This window comes from Moschus berezovskii, chromosome 1, assembly GCF_049115385.1.
Source record: "Moschus berezovskii isolate FMDL1 chromosome 1, NW_MosBer_1.0, whole genome shotgun sequence".
Classification (NCBI taxonomy): Eukaryota; Metazoa; Chordata; class Mammalia; order Artiodactyla; family Moschidae; genus Moschus; species Moschus berezovskii.
The window spans coordinates 149802709-149817894 of record NC_142460.1 but is presented as its reverse complement, the minus strand read 5'-3'; the positions used below and the strand labels follow the sequence as shown (position 1 = coordinate 149817894).

Genomic DNA, 15186 nt, shown 5'->3' with positions numbered 1-15186 from the left:
AATTTATTCAGATCCTCTCTAACACTTGTTATTTTTTTTTTGTTTTTTTAATGACAGACATCCTGATGGATATAAAATGGTATCTCATTGTGAGTTTGATTGACATTTCCCTAATGATTTCTCCTGTTGATCATCTTTTCAGGTGTTTACTGTCCATTTGATATCTTCTTCAGAGAAATTCATGTCCTTTGCCCATATTTTCGGAGAAGGCAATGGCAAGCCACTCCAGTATTCTAGTCTAGAAAATCCCATGGATGGAGGAGCCTGGTAGGCTGCAGTCCATGGGGTCGCTAAGGGTCGGACACGGCTGAGCGACTTCACTTTCACTTTTCACTTTCACACATTGGAGAAGGAAATGGCAACCCACTCCAGTGTTCTTTCCTGGAGAATCCCAGGGACGGGGGAGCCTGGTGGGCTTCCGTCTATGGGGTCACACAGAGTCGGACACGACTGAAGTGACTTAGCAGCAGCAGCAGCCCATATTTTAATCAGGTGGTTTGGTTTTTCCTTGTTAGGTTGTAGGTGTTCTTCCTCTGTTGACATAATCAGAGCTCATACTCTTAATAATAATAAATATGTAATAATAATATGTAAATATTTGTAATAAAATTATGTAATAATAACATTATATCAATATGTTATAATGTATTATATTATTAGTTAATAATAAATATGTAACTATATAATATGTCAGGGAATGATAAAGAGTAAAATAAAGAATAACGAGTGCCAGCAGAGAGTGTGATGATGGCTTGTTATTTCATGTGGAATAATCAGAGAAAGCCATTCGCTGCATTTCAGCAGTCTTAAAGGAACTGTGGATATTTGAAGAAACTGTGTTCCAGGCAGAGGGGAGGACGAGTTCAAAGGCCTTTAGGAGCTGGAACAGAGTGAGTGATAGGACACAGTGGGACATAGAGGACATTTGAAGGGTTTTAAAGCCAGGGATGTGAGAGTTGGACTGTGAACAAAGCTGATCGCTGAAGAATTGATGCTTTTGAACTGTGGTGCTGGAGAAGACTCTTGAGAGTCCCTTGGACTGCAAGGAGATCCAACCAGTCCATTCTAAAGGAGATCAGTCCTGGGTGTTCATTGGAAGGACTGATGCTGAACCTGAAACTCCAATACTTTGGCCACCTCATGCGACGAGTTGACTCACTGGAAAAGACTCTGATGCTGGGAAAGGTTGGGGGCGGGAGGAGAAGGGGATGACAGAGAATGAGATGGCTGGATGGCATCACTGACTCTGTGGACATGAGTTTGAGTGAACTCCGGGAGTTGGTGATGGACAGGGAGGCCTGGCGTGCTGTGATTCATGGGGTCGCGGAGAGTCGGACACGACTGAGTGACTGAACTGAACTGAACTGAAAGCCAGGGAATGTGCTCAGGTTCTTATTTTCCCAAGATCACAGGGTACTTAAAGTACCTAAATACAGGTGGGTTGTAGAAAGTAAGTTTGAGCATGGGTGTTAGGAAGGAATTAAGAAACTTGAAGAAAGACAGTTTCCAGAGGTTTTAGAAGTTGAAATTACACAGCAATTTCTCACAGGCTATGGGAGGCAAGAAGAGCAAGGATTCTGCTCAGGTTGCCTTCTTAGGAAGAAAGAAGGCAAGAATGAAGGTTGGGCCTACGGACGAAAACAGAAAATAAAGGAAAACCTAGTTTTAACAGAGGATTAGAGGGAGACTAGGGAAGTATGGCCAGAAAATTGCTTCAGTTTAGGACACATGAACTTGGAGGTACTTGTGAAACATCCAGGTTCGGTTCAGTTCAGTCGCTCAGTCGTGTCCGACTCTCCGCGACCCCATGAATCACAGCACGCCAGGCCTCCCTGTCCATCATCAACTCCCGGAGTTCACTCAAACTCATGTCCACAGAGTTGGTGATGCCATCCAGCCATCTCATTCTCGGTCGTCCCCTTCTCTTCCCGCCCCCAACCCTTCCCAGCATCAGAGTCTTTTCCAGTGAGTCAACTCGTCGCATGAGGTGGCCAAAGTATTGGAGTTTCAGTTTTAGCATCAGTCCTTCCAATGAACACCCAGGATCGATCTCCCTTAGAATGGACTGGTTGGATCTCCTGGCGGTACAAGGGACTCTCAAGAGTCTTCTCCAACACCACAGTTCAAAAGCATCAATTCTTCGGCGATCAGCTTTCTTCACAGTCCAACTCTCACATCCATACATGACCACGGGAAAAACCATAGCCTTGACTAGACGGACCTTTGTTGGCAAAGTAATGTCTCTGCTTTTTAAAATATTATCAAGGTTGATCATTACTTTCCTTCCAAGGAGTAAGCGTCTTTTAATTTCATGGCTGCAATCAGCATCTGCAGTGATTTTGGAGCCCCCAAAAATAAAGTCTGACACTGTTTCCACTGTTTTTCCATCTATTTCCCATGAAGTGATGGGACCAGATGCCATGATCTTTGTTTTCTGAATGTTGAGCTTCAAGCCAACCTTTTCATCTCCTCTTTTACTTTCATCAAGAGGTTTTTGAGTTCCTCTTCACTTTCTGCCATAAGGGTAGTGTCATTTGCATATCTGAGGCTATTGATATTTCTCTCAGCAATCTTGATTCCAGCTTGTGCTTCTTCCAGCCCAGCGTTCCTCATGATGTACTCTGCATATAAGTTAAATAAGCAAGGTGACAATATACACCCTTGATGTACTCCTTTTCCTATTTGGAACCAGTCTGTTGTTCCATGTCCAGTTCTGACTGTTGCTTCCTGACCTGCATACAGGTTTCTCAAGAGGCAGGTCAGGTGGTCTGGGATTCCCATCTCTTTCAGAATTTTCCACAGTTTATTGTGATCGACACAGTCAAAGGCTTTGGCATAGTCAATGAAGCAGAAATAGATGTTTTTCTGGAACTCTCTTGCTTTCTCCATGATCCAGCGGATGTTGGCAATTTGATCTCTGGTGCCTCTGCCTTTTCTAAAACCTGCCTGAACATCTGGGAGTTCACGGTTCACATATTGCTGAAGCCTGGCTTGGAGAATTTTGAGCATGACTTTACTAGCGTGTGAGATGAGTGCAATTGTGCGGTAGTTTGAGCATTCTTTGGCATTGCCTTTCTTTGGGATGGGAATGAAGACTGACGTTTTCCAGTCCTGTGGCCACTGCTGAGTTTTCCAAATTTGCTGGCATATTGAGTGCAGCACTTTCACAGCATCATCTTTCAGGATTTGAAATAGCTCAACTGGAATTCCATCACCACCACTAGCTTTGTTCCTAGTGATGCTTTCTAAGGCCCACTTGATTTCATATTCCAAGATGTCTGGCTCTAGGTCAGTGATCACGTTATCGTGACTGTCTTGGTTGTGAAGATCTTTTTTGTACAGTTCTTCTGTGTATTCTTGCTACCTCTTCTTAATATCTTCTGCTTCTGTTAGGTCCATACCATTTTTGTCCTTTATCGAGCCCATCTTTGCATGAAATGTTCCCTTGGAATCTCTAATTTTCTTGAAGAGATCTCTTGTTTTTCCTATTCTGTTGTTTTCCTCTATTTCTTTGCATTGATCACTGAGGAAGGCTTTCTTATCTCTCCTTGCTATTCTTTGGAACTCTGCATTCAGATGCTTATATCTTTCCTTTTCTCCTTTGCTTTTCGCTTCTCTTCTTTTCACAGCTATTTGTAAGGCCTCCTCAGACAGCCATTTTGCTTTTTTGCATTTCTTTTCCATGGGGATGGTCTTGGTCCCTGTCTCCTGTACAATGTCACGAACCTCCGTCCAGAGTTCATCAGGCACTCTATCAGATCTAGTCCCTTAAATCTATTTCTCACTTCCACTGTATAATCATAAGGGATTTGATTGAGGTCATATCTGAATGGTCTAGTGGTTTTCCCTACTTTCTTCAATTTAAGTCTGAATTTGGCAATAAGGAGTTCATGATCTGAGCCATAGTCAGCTCCTGGTCTTGTTTTTGCTAACTGTATACAGCTTCTCCATCTTTGGGTGCAAAGAATATAATCAATCTGATTTCGGTGTTGACCATCTGGTGATGTCCATGTGTAGAGTCTTCTCTTGTGTTGTTGGAAGAGGGTGTTTGCTATGACCAGTGAATTCTCTTGACAAAACTCGATTAGCCTTTGCCCTGCTTCATTCCGTGCTCCAAGGCCAAATTTGCCTGTTACTCCAGGTGTTTCTTGACTTCCTACTTTTGCATTCCAGTCCCCTATAATGAACAGGACATCTTTTTGGGGTGTTAGTTCTAAAAGGTCTTGAAACATCCAGGTGGACACAGCCAAGTATGTATGTCAGTGTAGAGCTTACAGATGGGGGCTGGGCAGAAGTGTGGCCTGGAGATAGGTTTCTGAAAGTCATTGGCATATAGAGGTGATATAAGTACTAATTATGTTTAAAAATCTTAAGTTTAGCACCGATGGTTTATTTACCTCCACAACTTGTTGACAAGCGTTTGGAAAGTCCTTTCTCACATTTATTTTTCTTTGTGGCAATTTAGGAAAATTTAAACCTAGCCCTGAATTCTGCCTCAGCCATTGGTTGTACTGTAGTCAACATTGGGGCACAGGATCTCACAGAAGGAAAACCTCACTTGGTCTTGGGACTTCTCTGGCAGATCATCAAAGTTGGTCTTTTTGCTGATATTGAGATTTCCAGGAATGAAGGTAAGGTCATCAATAATACTTGCTTCTCATTGACATATATTTACTGTGGGAAGAATTTACACTTCATTGTTTTCCTCTCAGCTCTGATTGCATTGCTAAAGGAAGGTGAGGATCTAGAAGAGCTAATGAGGCTATCTCCAGAGGAATTACTGCTGCAATGGGTGAACTACCATCTGACCAATGCAGGGTGGCCTACTATCAGCAACTTCAGCCACGACATTAAGGTTCATATTTTAATGCTCAGATTTGTGACATTAAAAAAAGAATGTCAAAACACGTGTCAAATTTGTTTTGACTGTCAAATGGGGTTTAGAAGTAAATTAGAACTGAAGTTTAATTCTCAAGGATAGTATAGAAAATGAAATTTTGCATTTCTCCATCTGAGGTAATCCCCTGCTTATAATCACAGAATCTTTTGCTAAAAAAAAACCAAACTGATTTGTTGGCTTATAATAAGAAATACAGCTGGGGAATTCCTTGTCTGTCCAGTGGTTAGGACTTGGCACTTTCATTGCTGAGGACCCAGTTTCCCTGATTAGGGAACATAGGTCATGTAAGCCAAGTGGTGTGGCCGAAAAATAAGTAAGTAAATTAGAAAAAAGAAATACAACTGGTTTTAAGAGGAAAGAGATGCTAGCATTAGCAAATTAAAGTATTCTTTTCTATTTTCTGTGACACTAATAGACTGTTATAATGAGGATATCAGTCTGTTAGAGTGAGAATTATATCTGTTTGCTAGGCTAGAGGCCCTGGTGGGCATACCCTGTTTCTTCCTCTTACTTCCACTTTGCCAATAACCAGTTAAGAGGAAACCAAAGGGACTCCCCTGGTGGTACAGTGGATAACAATCTGACTGCCAGTGCAGGGGACATGGGTCTGATCCCTGATCTAGGGAGATCCCTCATACTGTGGAGCAACTAAGGCTGTGCCAGAGCAACTGAGTCCACACTCTGGAGCACATGAGCCACAACTGCTGAGCCCATGTGCTGCAACTACTGAAGCCTGTGCTCCTAGAGTCAGTACTCTGAAACACGAGAAGCCACCACAATAAGGGGCCCGCACACTGCCACAAAGAGTAGCTGCCGCTCACAGCAGCTAGAGGAAGCCCGTGCGCAGCAATGAAGGCCCCGTGCAAGCAAAAATGTAATTAATTAATTTTTAAAGAAAAGGAAACCGAAGTATCTGAGGGCATAGGGAATCAGTAGACAGAAGGAGGTCTTCAGGCTTGTCTTTGAACCAACGTAACTTGAAACCCCATCCCTCCCCATCACCACCACCCACTGGAGATGCTGATGCTTAGGAGTGTAAACAAATGAAAGAGGTGAGGAAGGGCAGTGAAAGCGTGTAGGAGACAGTGTTGTTAGAAGCTCTGAGGTGCGAAACACGATTGCTAGAAGCTCTAAAGTGTGAAACAACATAGTGCATTCAGGATCCTGGTGTAACAAGTAAAGGTTGCTAAGTTATTGAATAACTCATTCTTTGAAATGAAGGCAATTTCTTCAATGAGTACTTTTTTCCTAAATCCAGTGGTGATTTTATTCACTTTTAAAATTCTGTTTTGTTTCTTTCCTTAAAGGATTCAAGAGCCTATTTTCATCTGTTGGATCAGATTGCTCCTAAAGGTGACCGGGATGATGGACCTGCCATTGCCATTGATCTTACAGGATTTAGTGTGAGTATAATTTTTAGTTAAAATTAAAAAAAAAATTTTTGGAAAATATGCACAGCATAATACATCATTTTAACCATTTTTAAGTGTACAGCTCAGCGGCATTAAGTACATTTGCATTATGTGCCATTATTACCACCTTCCCTCTCTGGAATTTTTTCCTCATCACATAGTAAAGTCTGTAGGCATTAAACAGTAACCCCCTTTCCCCTCTCTCTCAATCTCCTGGTAACCACTGTTCCAGTTCGTACCTCTATGAATTTGAGTAGTGAGTAGAGTCATAGAATCCAGTTCTCTATAGGGGCATTCCCTGGTTGAGTCCTCAGCCCTTCATTAAACTTTGGCTTTTATGCTTTTCAGAAGCTTTTTTCTGTGCCTTAGGCTCCAAATTTCCATGCTAAGCCACTGGCTGTCATGAGTGAAGAAAGGGAATTGCAGGATCCTGACAATGAGTATGTGTAGAATCAACTTTATACCCACCTATATGTCCCTGGTACAATGTCACTGGAACTCACTAGGGTGCTTTTGTAGCTGTGACAGTGTACAAGGAAAGGGAGCAACAAGCTGTTAATGGATTCATAAGCAATCAATTATCATTTCTTCCAATTTATATTTGGTAACACACAAAATAAAAGATGGCAATTCTAGTATTTATGATGTAGAAAAGACTGATGTAAATCCTGGCTCATCTAACAAATTTCCTAGGGAAGTCTATTCTTTTAGCATAAACTGTAAATACCAGGGTTACATCTAAATGTTAAAATCTGGTCAGATTACAGTTCGTATAAAAATCTATTAAGTGCTTAAAGTGTAACATCCAAGTTTAGTTTTAAAGGAAATTCGAGTCGTCACTAATTAATTAATTTCACATTATTATAAAATCTAAAAACAATTATGCAAAATTTGCAAATTCGCTTGAGTCCAAATATTAGGAACTGAAAAAAACTTATGGAAAGTTTCAAACTTATTCAAAAGTGAACAGACAGTATACTGAACTACCATGTGTTCATTCCTCAGGTTCAACAGCTATCAGTGCATGGTCAGTCTTGTTTCTTCATTTATTACCTACCTATTTCCTTCATCTTCCATATTATTTTGAAACAAATTCTAGACATATTATAATTTTGTCAATAAGTATTTTAATATGTATTTCTAAAAGATAAAGACCCTTTGAAAATATAAGCATAATACCTAAAAATATAACAGTAGTCTGTAATATCAAAATGATTAATCAGTGTTGACATTTCCAGTTGTCTCATAAACGTCAGATTTTATTTTTATCATTTATTTGAATTAAAATCTAAATAAGGTCTGCGTATTATGCCTTGTTCATGTCTACCCAAGGTGCTTTTATTGTTGTTTAATAGCATTGAACTTATTGCTTTCTCTGATTTCAGTTACATTTTATTTACAACTCTGGTGCACAGAATTAGATAAATCTTAATCTTTGGTCATGATATACTCTCATCATGGGTCCATGCATGTTTTTGTTTAAATTTATTTTTCTTTGGTAGTTGTTTGTTGTATTGAAATTGTTACAAGTTCATACAGACCCTCAATCCAACAAGAATGCTAGGACTTTGACGTCAGGTTGTATTAAGCTGTGTAGTTCTTCCTTGTCCCATCTCTCTGCCTGCCTTTATTCTTATGCTCATTGTTCTTTTGCTTTTAATACAATTTTCTTTTAACTAAGCGTATTTCTTACAGATTTAAAATTTTCATTTTATTTTTTAACTTCATATAAAGTTTATCATGTTGTACTTAAATTTCTAGTACTTATTTTGAGTATATTATGTTACTGAGAGTCACTCCTATTGTTGTATGTTCTTGTGTGACTGTTAACACAGTTTCAGTTTTCACCTGCTCTCCTGTTAATAAGCATTTGGTTTGTTTCCAAGGTTTTGCATTTGTGAAAAGTGCTGTTCCTTCTGATTTTAATATTTTTTATATGTATCCCAACTTGTTTTTCATTGAGAAAAGAATACACTGGAAATATCAGAGTAGATATCTTTTTATTAGTACCATTTGTAAGTAAGTCTCTTGGCCAGAAGGCACTCTAATATATGGCCCTGAACAAGTTACCTATAATTCAGCTAGTAGCAGCTTACTGATAGGATATTTGAGAGTTTTGTTTGAGTACTTTAGCCTTGAGGATGAAATATTCTTCTGATTCCAGCAAGAAACCTCAGAGGCTTGTTCTTACTGATTTAAAAGAAATGGGGAAGTTAATTTGGAATTGCTGTGCATCCTGACCTCCTTTTGAGCCATCTGTTATTTCCAGAAAAGTAATTGCTTATAAATATGTATATGAATAAGAAATTATGCTAATCAAAAGTTTAATCTTGACCATTTTTGTTTTATTTCATTGTTTAGGAGAAAAATGACTTGAAGCGTGCTGAATTCATGCTTCAGGAAGCAGATAAACTGGGCTGCAGACAGTTTGTTACTCCTGCAGATGTGGTTTCAGGCAATCCTAAACTTAACCTGGCTTTTGTAGCTAATCTGTTTAACACGTACCCAGGCCTCCACAAGCCTGATAATAATGACATCGATATGAATTTATTGGAAGGTATGCTCTTTCTGTCTTGAATTGGTTCACTGTGTGTATCTTTTTATGATGTCGTCCTACTTCACTGTTGGAGGTAGGGGATTGTGGAGGGAGATGTAGTTGACTGGGTGCTGGCATGTGTGTCCATTAAGAAGTTAAAGAAAATTGTTGTTCATTTGGGTTAAAAGCAAATGCTGAGGTAAATCTTACTTGTCTGTCATTTCTCCATAAGTAGTGAAAACCATCATACATTTAAAATATTCTCTTAAATGGCTACATTATTCCACTACCAATATGTGCAATGAAATATGGCTATTGAAAAAATAATTATTTGTAACTTTTTCCTCCTTTGAAAGCTTCAGTTTGACTCCAGTATTGTTCTCTTTTTTCTGTTTTTAGTTCACTTGAAAAAATTTACAATATTCATTACTTATCTTGTGTGTGGGCTGTTGTTTTCTGTCTCATAATTTATAATACTTTCCTATTTTGCTTCATGAAATGCAGATTTGACCCCTCCTAATGTAGGTACTGTATTTAGTACTTTTCTATACTCTATAAATATATTCATTCTGAATGTGCTTTTTTATCAGTACCATTTGTTCTTTCTATCTGGGTTGATATTTTTTGCATTGTTCATGTTGTGTTTTTGTTTTTTTTAATCTGTCTTAATATGCCTAAAGAATGAAGGATGACAAGCAAGAAACAAATGAAACTTAATTAGAACAGCAGGGCTAGACTTGATTATGTAAACTCTATCTAATTTGCCTACTATAATTGTGGGATAGTGGAGTTGTAAACACATTAGGGATCAGTTTTGACAATTGGATGTCATGATTTGATGGAAAGCCTTTATCCCTCTGCTGTGAATAAGCACACTTATCTTTTATGTCAAGAATCTCTGAAAGGATTGATTTAGGATCTATAACATATATCATTTTGTATCACTTAGCTATGTTCCTTACATTTACTAAATGTCATTGATGCTTACAATATACGAATGATCACAATGACAAAAACATGCTCAATGTCTCATTCTTTCTCATCTGTTTCAGCCTCTCTCCTTTTCTTCTCATCCTCACAACTACTCACATGTATACCAAGACCCACATTCGTACTAGAACTGAAAGTAAAAATAGTGGCAGCAGTAGTGTGGCAGCAGCAGTTATCAGAGGTAGGGACTACTCCTACAGTAGCCTTGATGGTTGCCCTGGTTTGGAGAAGCTGGTTCTGAGGTGAGGATTCTTCCTGGCGGGGAGAACTTGCCACTTCAGTGGTCACTGTCTTGCATCACCCATCTTACTCCCTTCTTCGTCTGTGAGACAGAGTATGAAGTTAGCCCTATCATCTTTTTCTCTTTGACTACCACGACCAGAGTTCCCATGTCCTGGTCACTTTATGACAGATTTTTGATTAATGAAGGAAGCTTCAGATTTAACAGATACGTTGTTGGAGGACTATGATTTCACCTCACCCTTTCTGAGATTCAGTAAAATAATGATTGTATTCTCTGCATAGACATGTAACTGAGAGGTAAGATAGATTAAGAAATGTTGATTTTTCAGTAGAGAAATTTAGGGTGAGGGGTTAGAACTTTAAAAAAAAAACTAAAAAGGGAGATGGATAATTTCAAAATTCCTCTGGAATTTTTTTTTTTCAGTCTGGATAATTTCAAAATTCCTCTCTGCCTTATAGTAGAAGGCATTGTTTAGAGTGGCATATTAAAAACGACCTGCTTTTTATAGTCACTGAATTCTTGCTAGATATCTTTTCCAGCTTGCTCGCTCTCCTATTTGTCACGTTTGAATTCTTTTGCTGGTGTTCAGCATGCTTTTGGGATTTTTCAGTGTGAACAGGATTGCTAAATATTTCCATTAGTATTTACTTTATTTATATAAAAAATACTGTGGGAAATATTTATCAGTCATCTTTATTTAGAACATATGTATGTCCTGATACATCTGCCAAAAATGAATTTGACTTCGACTGTCATTGGAATTTTTTCCTCTGTACATTAGTTTTTGTAGATCCTTATGAAATTTGAAGCTTGACCTTATCACCTTCATATTCATGTATTAGTATGTCCTGACTGGCAAAGAATTTTATCTGTATGGAATTAAAGAAAATTAAAGGCCCAATTAAATAATAAATCTTCATATTAAATTGAGCCAAATATGGGGCTACAGATACAGAGACCATCTCAAAATTTATTTGTGGTAGTAGAAAATACATAGACCATGGAATCAGACTTTGTCCAAATCATGGTACCCCCAATTTAATAACTGAATACCTTTATGAGCCTTGGTTTTCTCATATATAAAACCAGACTTAATAATAATACTTATTTTGAAGAATTCCAGAGCAAGTTAAAGTGACCTTTCATTAATGAACAAATTTTGTGTGCTCTATAATGGTCGGGAAGAGGAAAACAATACACCACTTTAGCACATGTAGTGAGTGTTCAATATATATTCCTTTCCTTTCCTCTTAGTGGCCTACTTTTGTTATTTTCTCTAAACTTTTATCAATTGCAATGTCAGTTTAGTCCTAAAAATGAAGAGAATGTCTTATAATTCTTTCTCTCTTTTATATCAGCCTTTAAGAGTTTACTTGCAAGATTGCTTTAGTTGTCTGAAATCCAGACAACATTTCCAGTCTGGAATGCATATGTTTTTGTAATGCTTTACCATGACTCCTGCACAAATGCATAGTGCTTCTGGCCTTGAGCATTTATTTACCAAGACAACTTGAAATGGTAGTAGATAAATAAATGCTCACTTTTAAAAATCTCTTTTACTTTCCAGGTATCAAAAATTAAAATAACGATATAATTAGTTTAGAGGAATAGGAAGAAACAGAAAACACTGAAGTCTATAATAGTTATAGAACTCAATGAAAATGCAAGTTTAGTGTTTCGTATCGTCAGGTCCAGCAGAAATTGGATATTATTTTAGTAAAAATTAAACTGTTGTTACACTATTGTTGTTTGAAACCTTAAAACATAATTTGGATTTTCCTAGATGAAAATAATGTAAAAATTCTCTAGTTACTAGAAAAAATTTATGCATATAGCAAAATAACAGAATATAATAGAGAAATAACTGAAAGATAAATTTAAGTCACATGCATCAAGCTGCTAATCATAGTATGGTTACATTTATGCCACTTCCAGGAAAGTTGAAATATTTAATTTGCACCTATTTCAGTTCAGTTCAGTTGTGTCTGACTCTTTGTGACCCTATGGACTGCAGCACGCAAGGCTTCCCTGTCCATAACCAACTCCTGAAGCTTGCTCAAACTCATGTCCATCGAGTCGGTCATGCCATCCAACCATCACATCCTCTGTTGTCCCCTTCTCTTCCTGCCTTAAATCTTTCCCAGCATCAGGGTCTTTTACAATGAGTCAGTTCTTTGCATCAAGTGGCCAAAGTATTGGAGTTTCAGCTTCAGCATTAGTCCTTCCAGTGAATTTTCAGGACTGAATTCCTTTAGGATTGACTGGTAGGAAGACCTTACAGTCCAAGGGACTCACAAGAGTCTTCTCTAACACCATAGTTCAAAAGCATCAAGTCTTCAGTACTCAGCTTTCTTTATGGACCAACTTTTGCTTCCATACATGCACCTTTTAATAACTCCCAAAACAAGGCAAGCATGAGTTCTAGGAGTAGTTAGTTTAACTTTGTTCTTTTTTAAAAAATTCTCATATCAGTTATGTATTATAAAATGACTGTGGCAGATACAACAGATGGATCAGTTACCTTTTATGCAGACAAGAGGAGACAAAATTTCAGCAAGAAATTATATGGCTATATAATTGAATAGAGCAAGAATTAAAGCAGATTATGGGAAATGCTTTAGATAATGGTATTGAAAACCACATGAAAATGCAAGGGGCAGTCAACACAAAAACCAGAATCCTTTAAATTTTACAAGGTTTGGATTTCTGTTCTGGGTGTGTAGGTTTACTCTATGTGTGACACTTCAGTCCGAAGAAGACTGCAAGGATGACGCAATAGGAATGGGCCCCTGGTGCTCAGGTGGTCAAATGTGATAAATTGTCCTGGGGATCCCCCATGAGCCAAAGTTCAGATGGTCCATGTCTTAGAAGTGATGAGAGGAATAAATGTTTCCATTTTCAAGAGTCTAGTAATGAGAGGTAGGTAAGGCCATTCCATTGTCCCCTAACTTAGCTGAAAAACAAACAGTAATATTTCTATATTGTCCCTTAGGACAATCTGCAATGCTGGGGATGCCTAAAGGGTAGATATGGTAAAAGAGCCCTCATCTCTCTCTGTCCACACCAGAGCCCACATTCCCCTTATGGCTGGGGTAAGCGCTGCTATGAAGGGGAAGCTCAAAGACCATAGGTAATCACAGGTTAAATAATACAGCCTGCAGGAGTTACTTCTTGAGGTGATCTTTGAGGTCTAGTGACTTACTATACTATGATGAAATGTGTCTTTTCGCACTCTGTATGGGGGCTATGTCCCTTATGTGTTTTCTGTAGGGACGATCTAAAATAATCCAGGAAGCCTGTAAAATAGTTATAGCCCCTCATTGCTTGTTTTTATATTACCTGTAATCCCCTCTCCCCTTCATTGCTGTTTGGTGTGATGAAAACGTAGGTTTGTGTGCTCAGACACTTTCCTGTGTAAAGCCATAATCTGTACAGATTTAGAGATACCACACTGGGAAAGGTAGAGCTTTTCTATTTCTGTTTAAAGTGCTAATGTTACCCTAAAAGGTTGTTTTATTAATTTTTAACCAGTCTCCTTTGCATGAAATCATAACTACAGATAGGACCACATAGGTTTACCTGTTACTTTTCTGAACACAGAAACTAATGGCTCAATAATTTACAAACATCAAGTAAGGGACTCTAGATGAAGTCATTTAGAAAGCAAATGGAGACTTTCTAGACAGCGGAAAGGGAGCTTTGGCGGAAAGAGATTTTTTTTTTTTTTCTTCCCTAAAAATATTGTCCTGGAGAAGGAAATGGCAACCCACTCTAGTATTCTTGCCTGGGAAATCCCATGGACACAGGAGCCTGGTGGGCTACAGTCCATGGGGTTGCAAAGAGTCAGATTTGAATTAGTGACTGAACAACAAGCAAAAAGATTGTTGTATCATAGGAACCATGGCAAAATACGTATGACCAGTTTGTGCCTGCCAGAATGGTTTAAAACGCAATTCTTGATTCCTTTTTTGTCCTGAATCATCATTGTAAACTTGTGTCTACTTTAGGAGAGAGCAAGGAAGAGAGGACATTTCGGAATTGGATGAATTCCTTGGGAGTCAACCCGTATATTAATCATTTGTACAGGTAAATATTTTATGTGTTTTAGCTTTCTGGGCCAGAGTCCAACTTTTCTAGTTTACATGAGAATATTTTGTAAAAATCTCAAAAATTTTAGCCAACCTTTATTGTTTCAGAATCCTGAGGATTGGCAATACACTGGATTTTAATAGAAAAGTATTATTTGAAAAGATAATATTATGATGTTGTTAGTTATAATTTTTGATGATATATAATTTAGTAAAGATAATTCATCTTGCTTTTTTATAATTGCTAATCAGGAAGATAATAAATTATTTCAAGTTTAACAGATTAGAAGAACAGTAATATTAATTGCTCTTATTTTATCAGTGTTCATCATTATAATTCACATTCTATTTATTTTTGCCCCAAACTTCAATTATCCCATAATTTGTTCTGAATACTTTTTTCTAATTTGTAGAAATAACTTTGTTTCCCTTAGTACTTGTTGTTTGTTTTATTCTTTTTTGTTTAAAAATGACAACACATTATTAACATTGGTAGGATTAAGAAAATATTTTACTGAACCATTTCCTGTGCTCTCTGGTAGTGCAAATAAGGTGTCTTTCTAGGTGTAGATGAGAGGAAACCATCCTTCTCCATTATAAAATCTACCTGAGCATGCCTAAAAATTCAAAAGAACTCAGCTCCAGCTAATTGTATATTTTTCTAATTAACTAAACCTATTAATAATTTACACACCAAGGAAACTTCTTAATGAAGGATAACTGCATTTGGGCTGCCATCTATGGGGTCGCACAGAGTCGGACACGACTGAAGCGACTTAGCAGCAGCAGCAGCAGCAACTGAAGATTAATACCACAAAAGACCAGGGTCACTGGATGAGATTTATGGTGTAGTTATTTCTTGGTGTATATTCAAAATAGTCTTTAAAATTAGTATTGCCTGGTTGTGGTAACTAGCTTTGATGTGATAGACTTAAATTTTATAAAGTCTTTAATAGGAGTGTGTGAATTCAAACTGAATGACAAGAGACATATGTCTTTTAGACTGGAACTTCTCA

At 37.9% G+C, this 15186-nt stretch overlaps 1 protein-coding gene across 1 annotated transcript in view; it reads left to right on the top strand.

Annotated features, from left to right (window-relative positions):
- The window catches only part of PLS1 (plastin 1), a 137309-nt gene that overhangs the window by 99458 nt on the left and 22665 nt on the right, over nucleotides 1-15186 (top strand). Inside the window, exons 7-11 of the mRNA XM_055412367.2 lie at nucleotides 4466-4631; nucleotides 4713-4855; nucleotides 6208-6303; nucleotides 8674-8869; nucleotides 14090-14168. Of these exons, the coding sequence (XP_055268342.1) occupies nucleotides 4466-4631; nucleotides 4713-4855; nucleotides 6208-6303; nucleotides 8674-8869; nucleotides 14090-14168 (680 nt within the window). The remainder of the gene's footprint in view (nucleotides 1-4465; nucleotides 4632-4712; nucleotides 4856-6207; nucleotides 6304-8673; nucleotides 8870-14089; nucleotides 14169-15186) is intronic.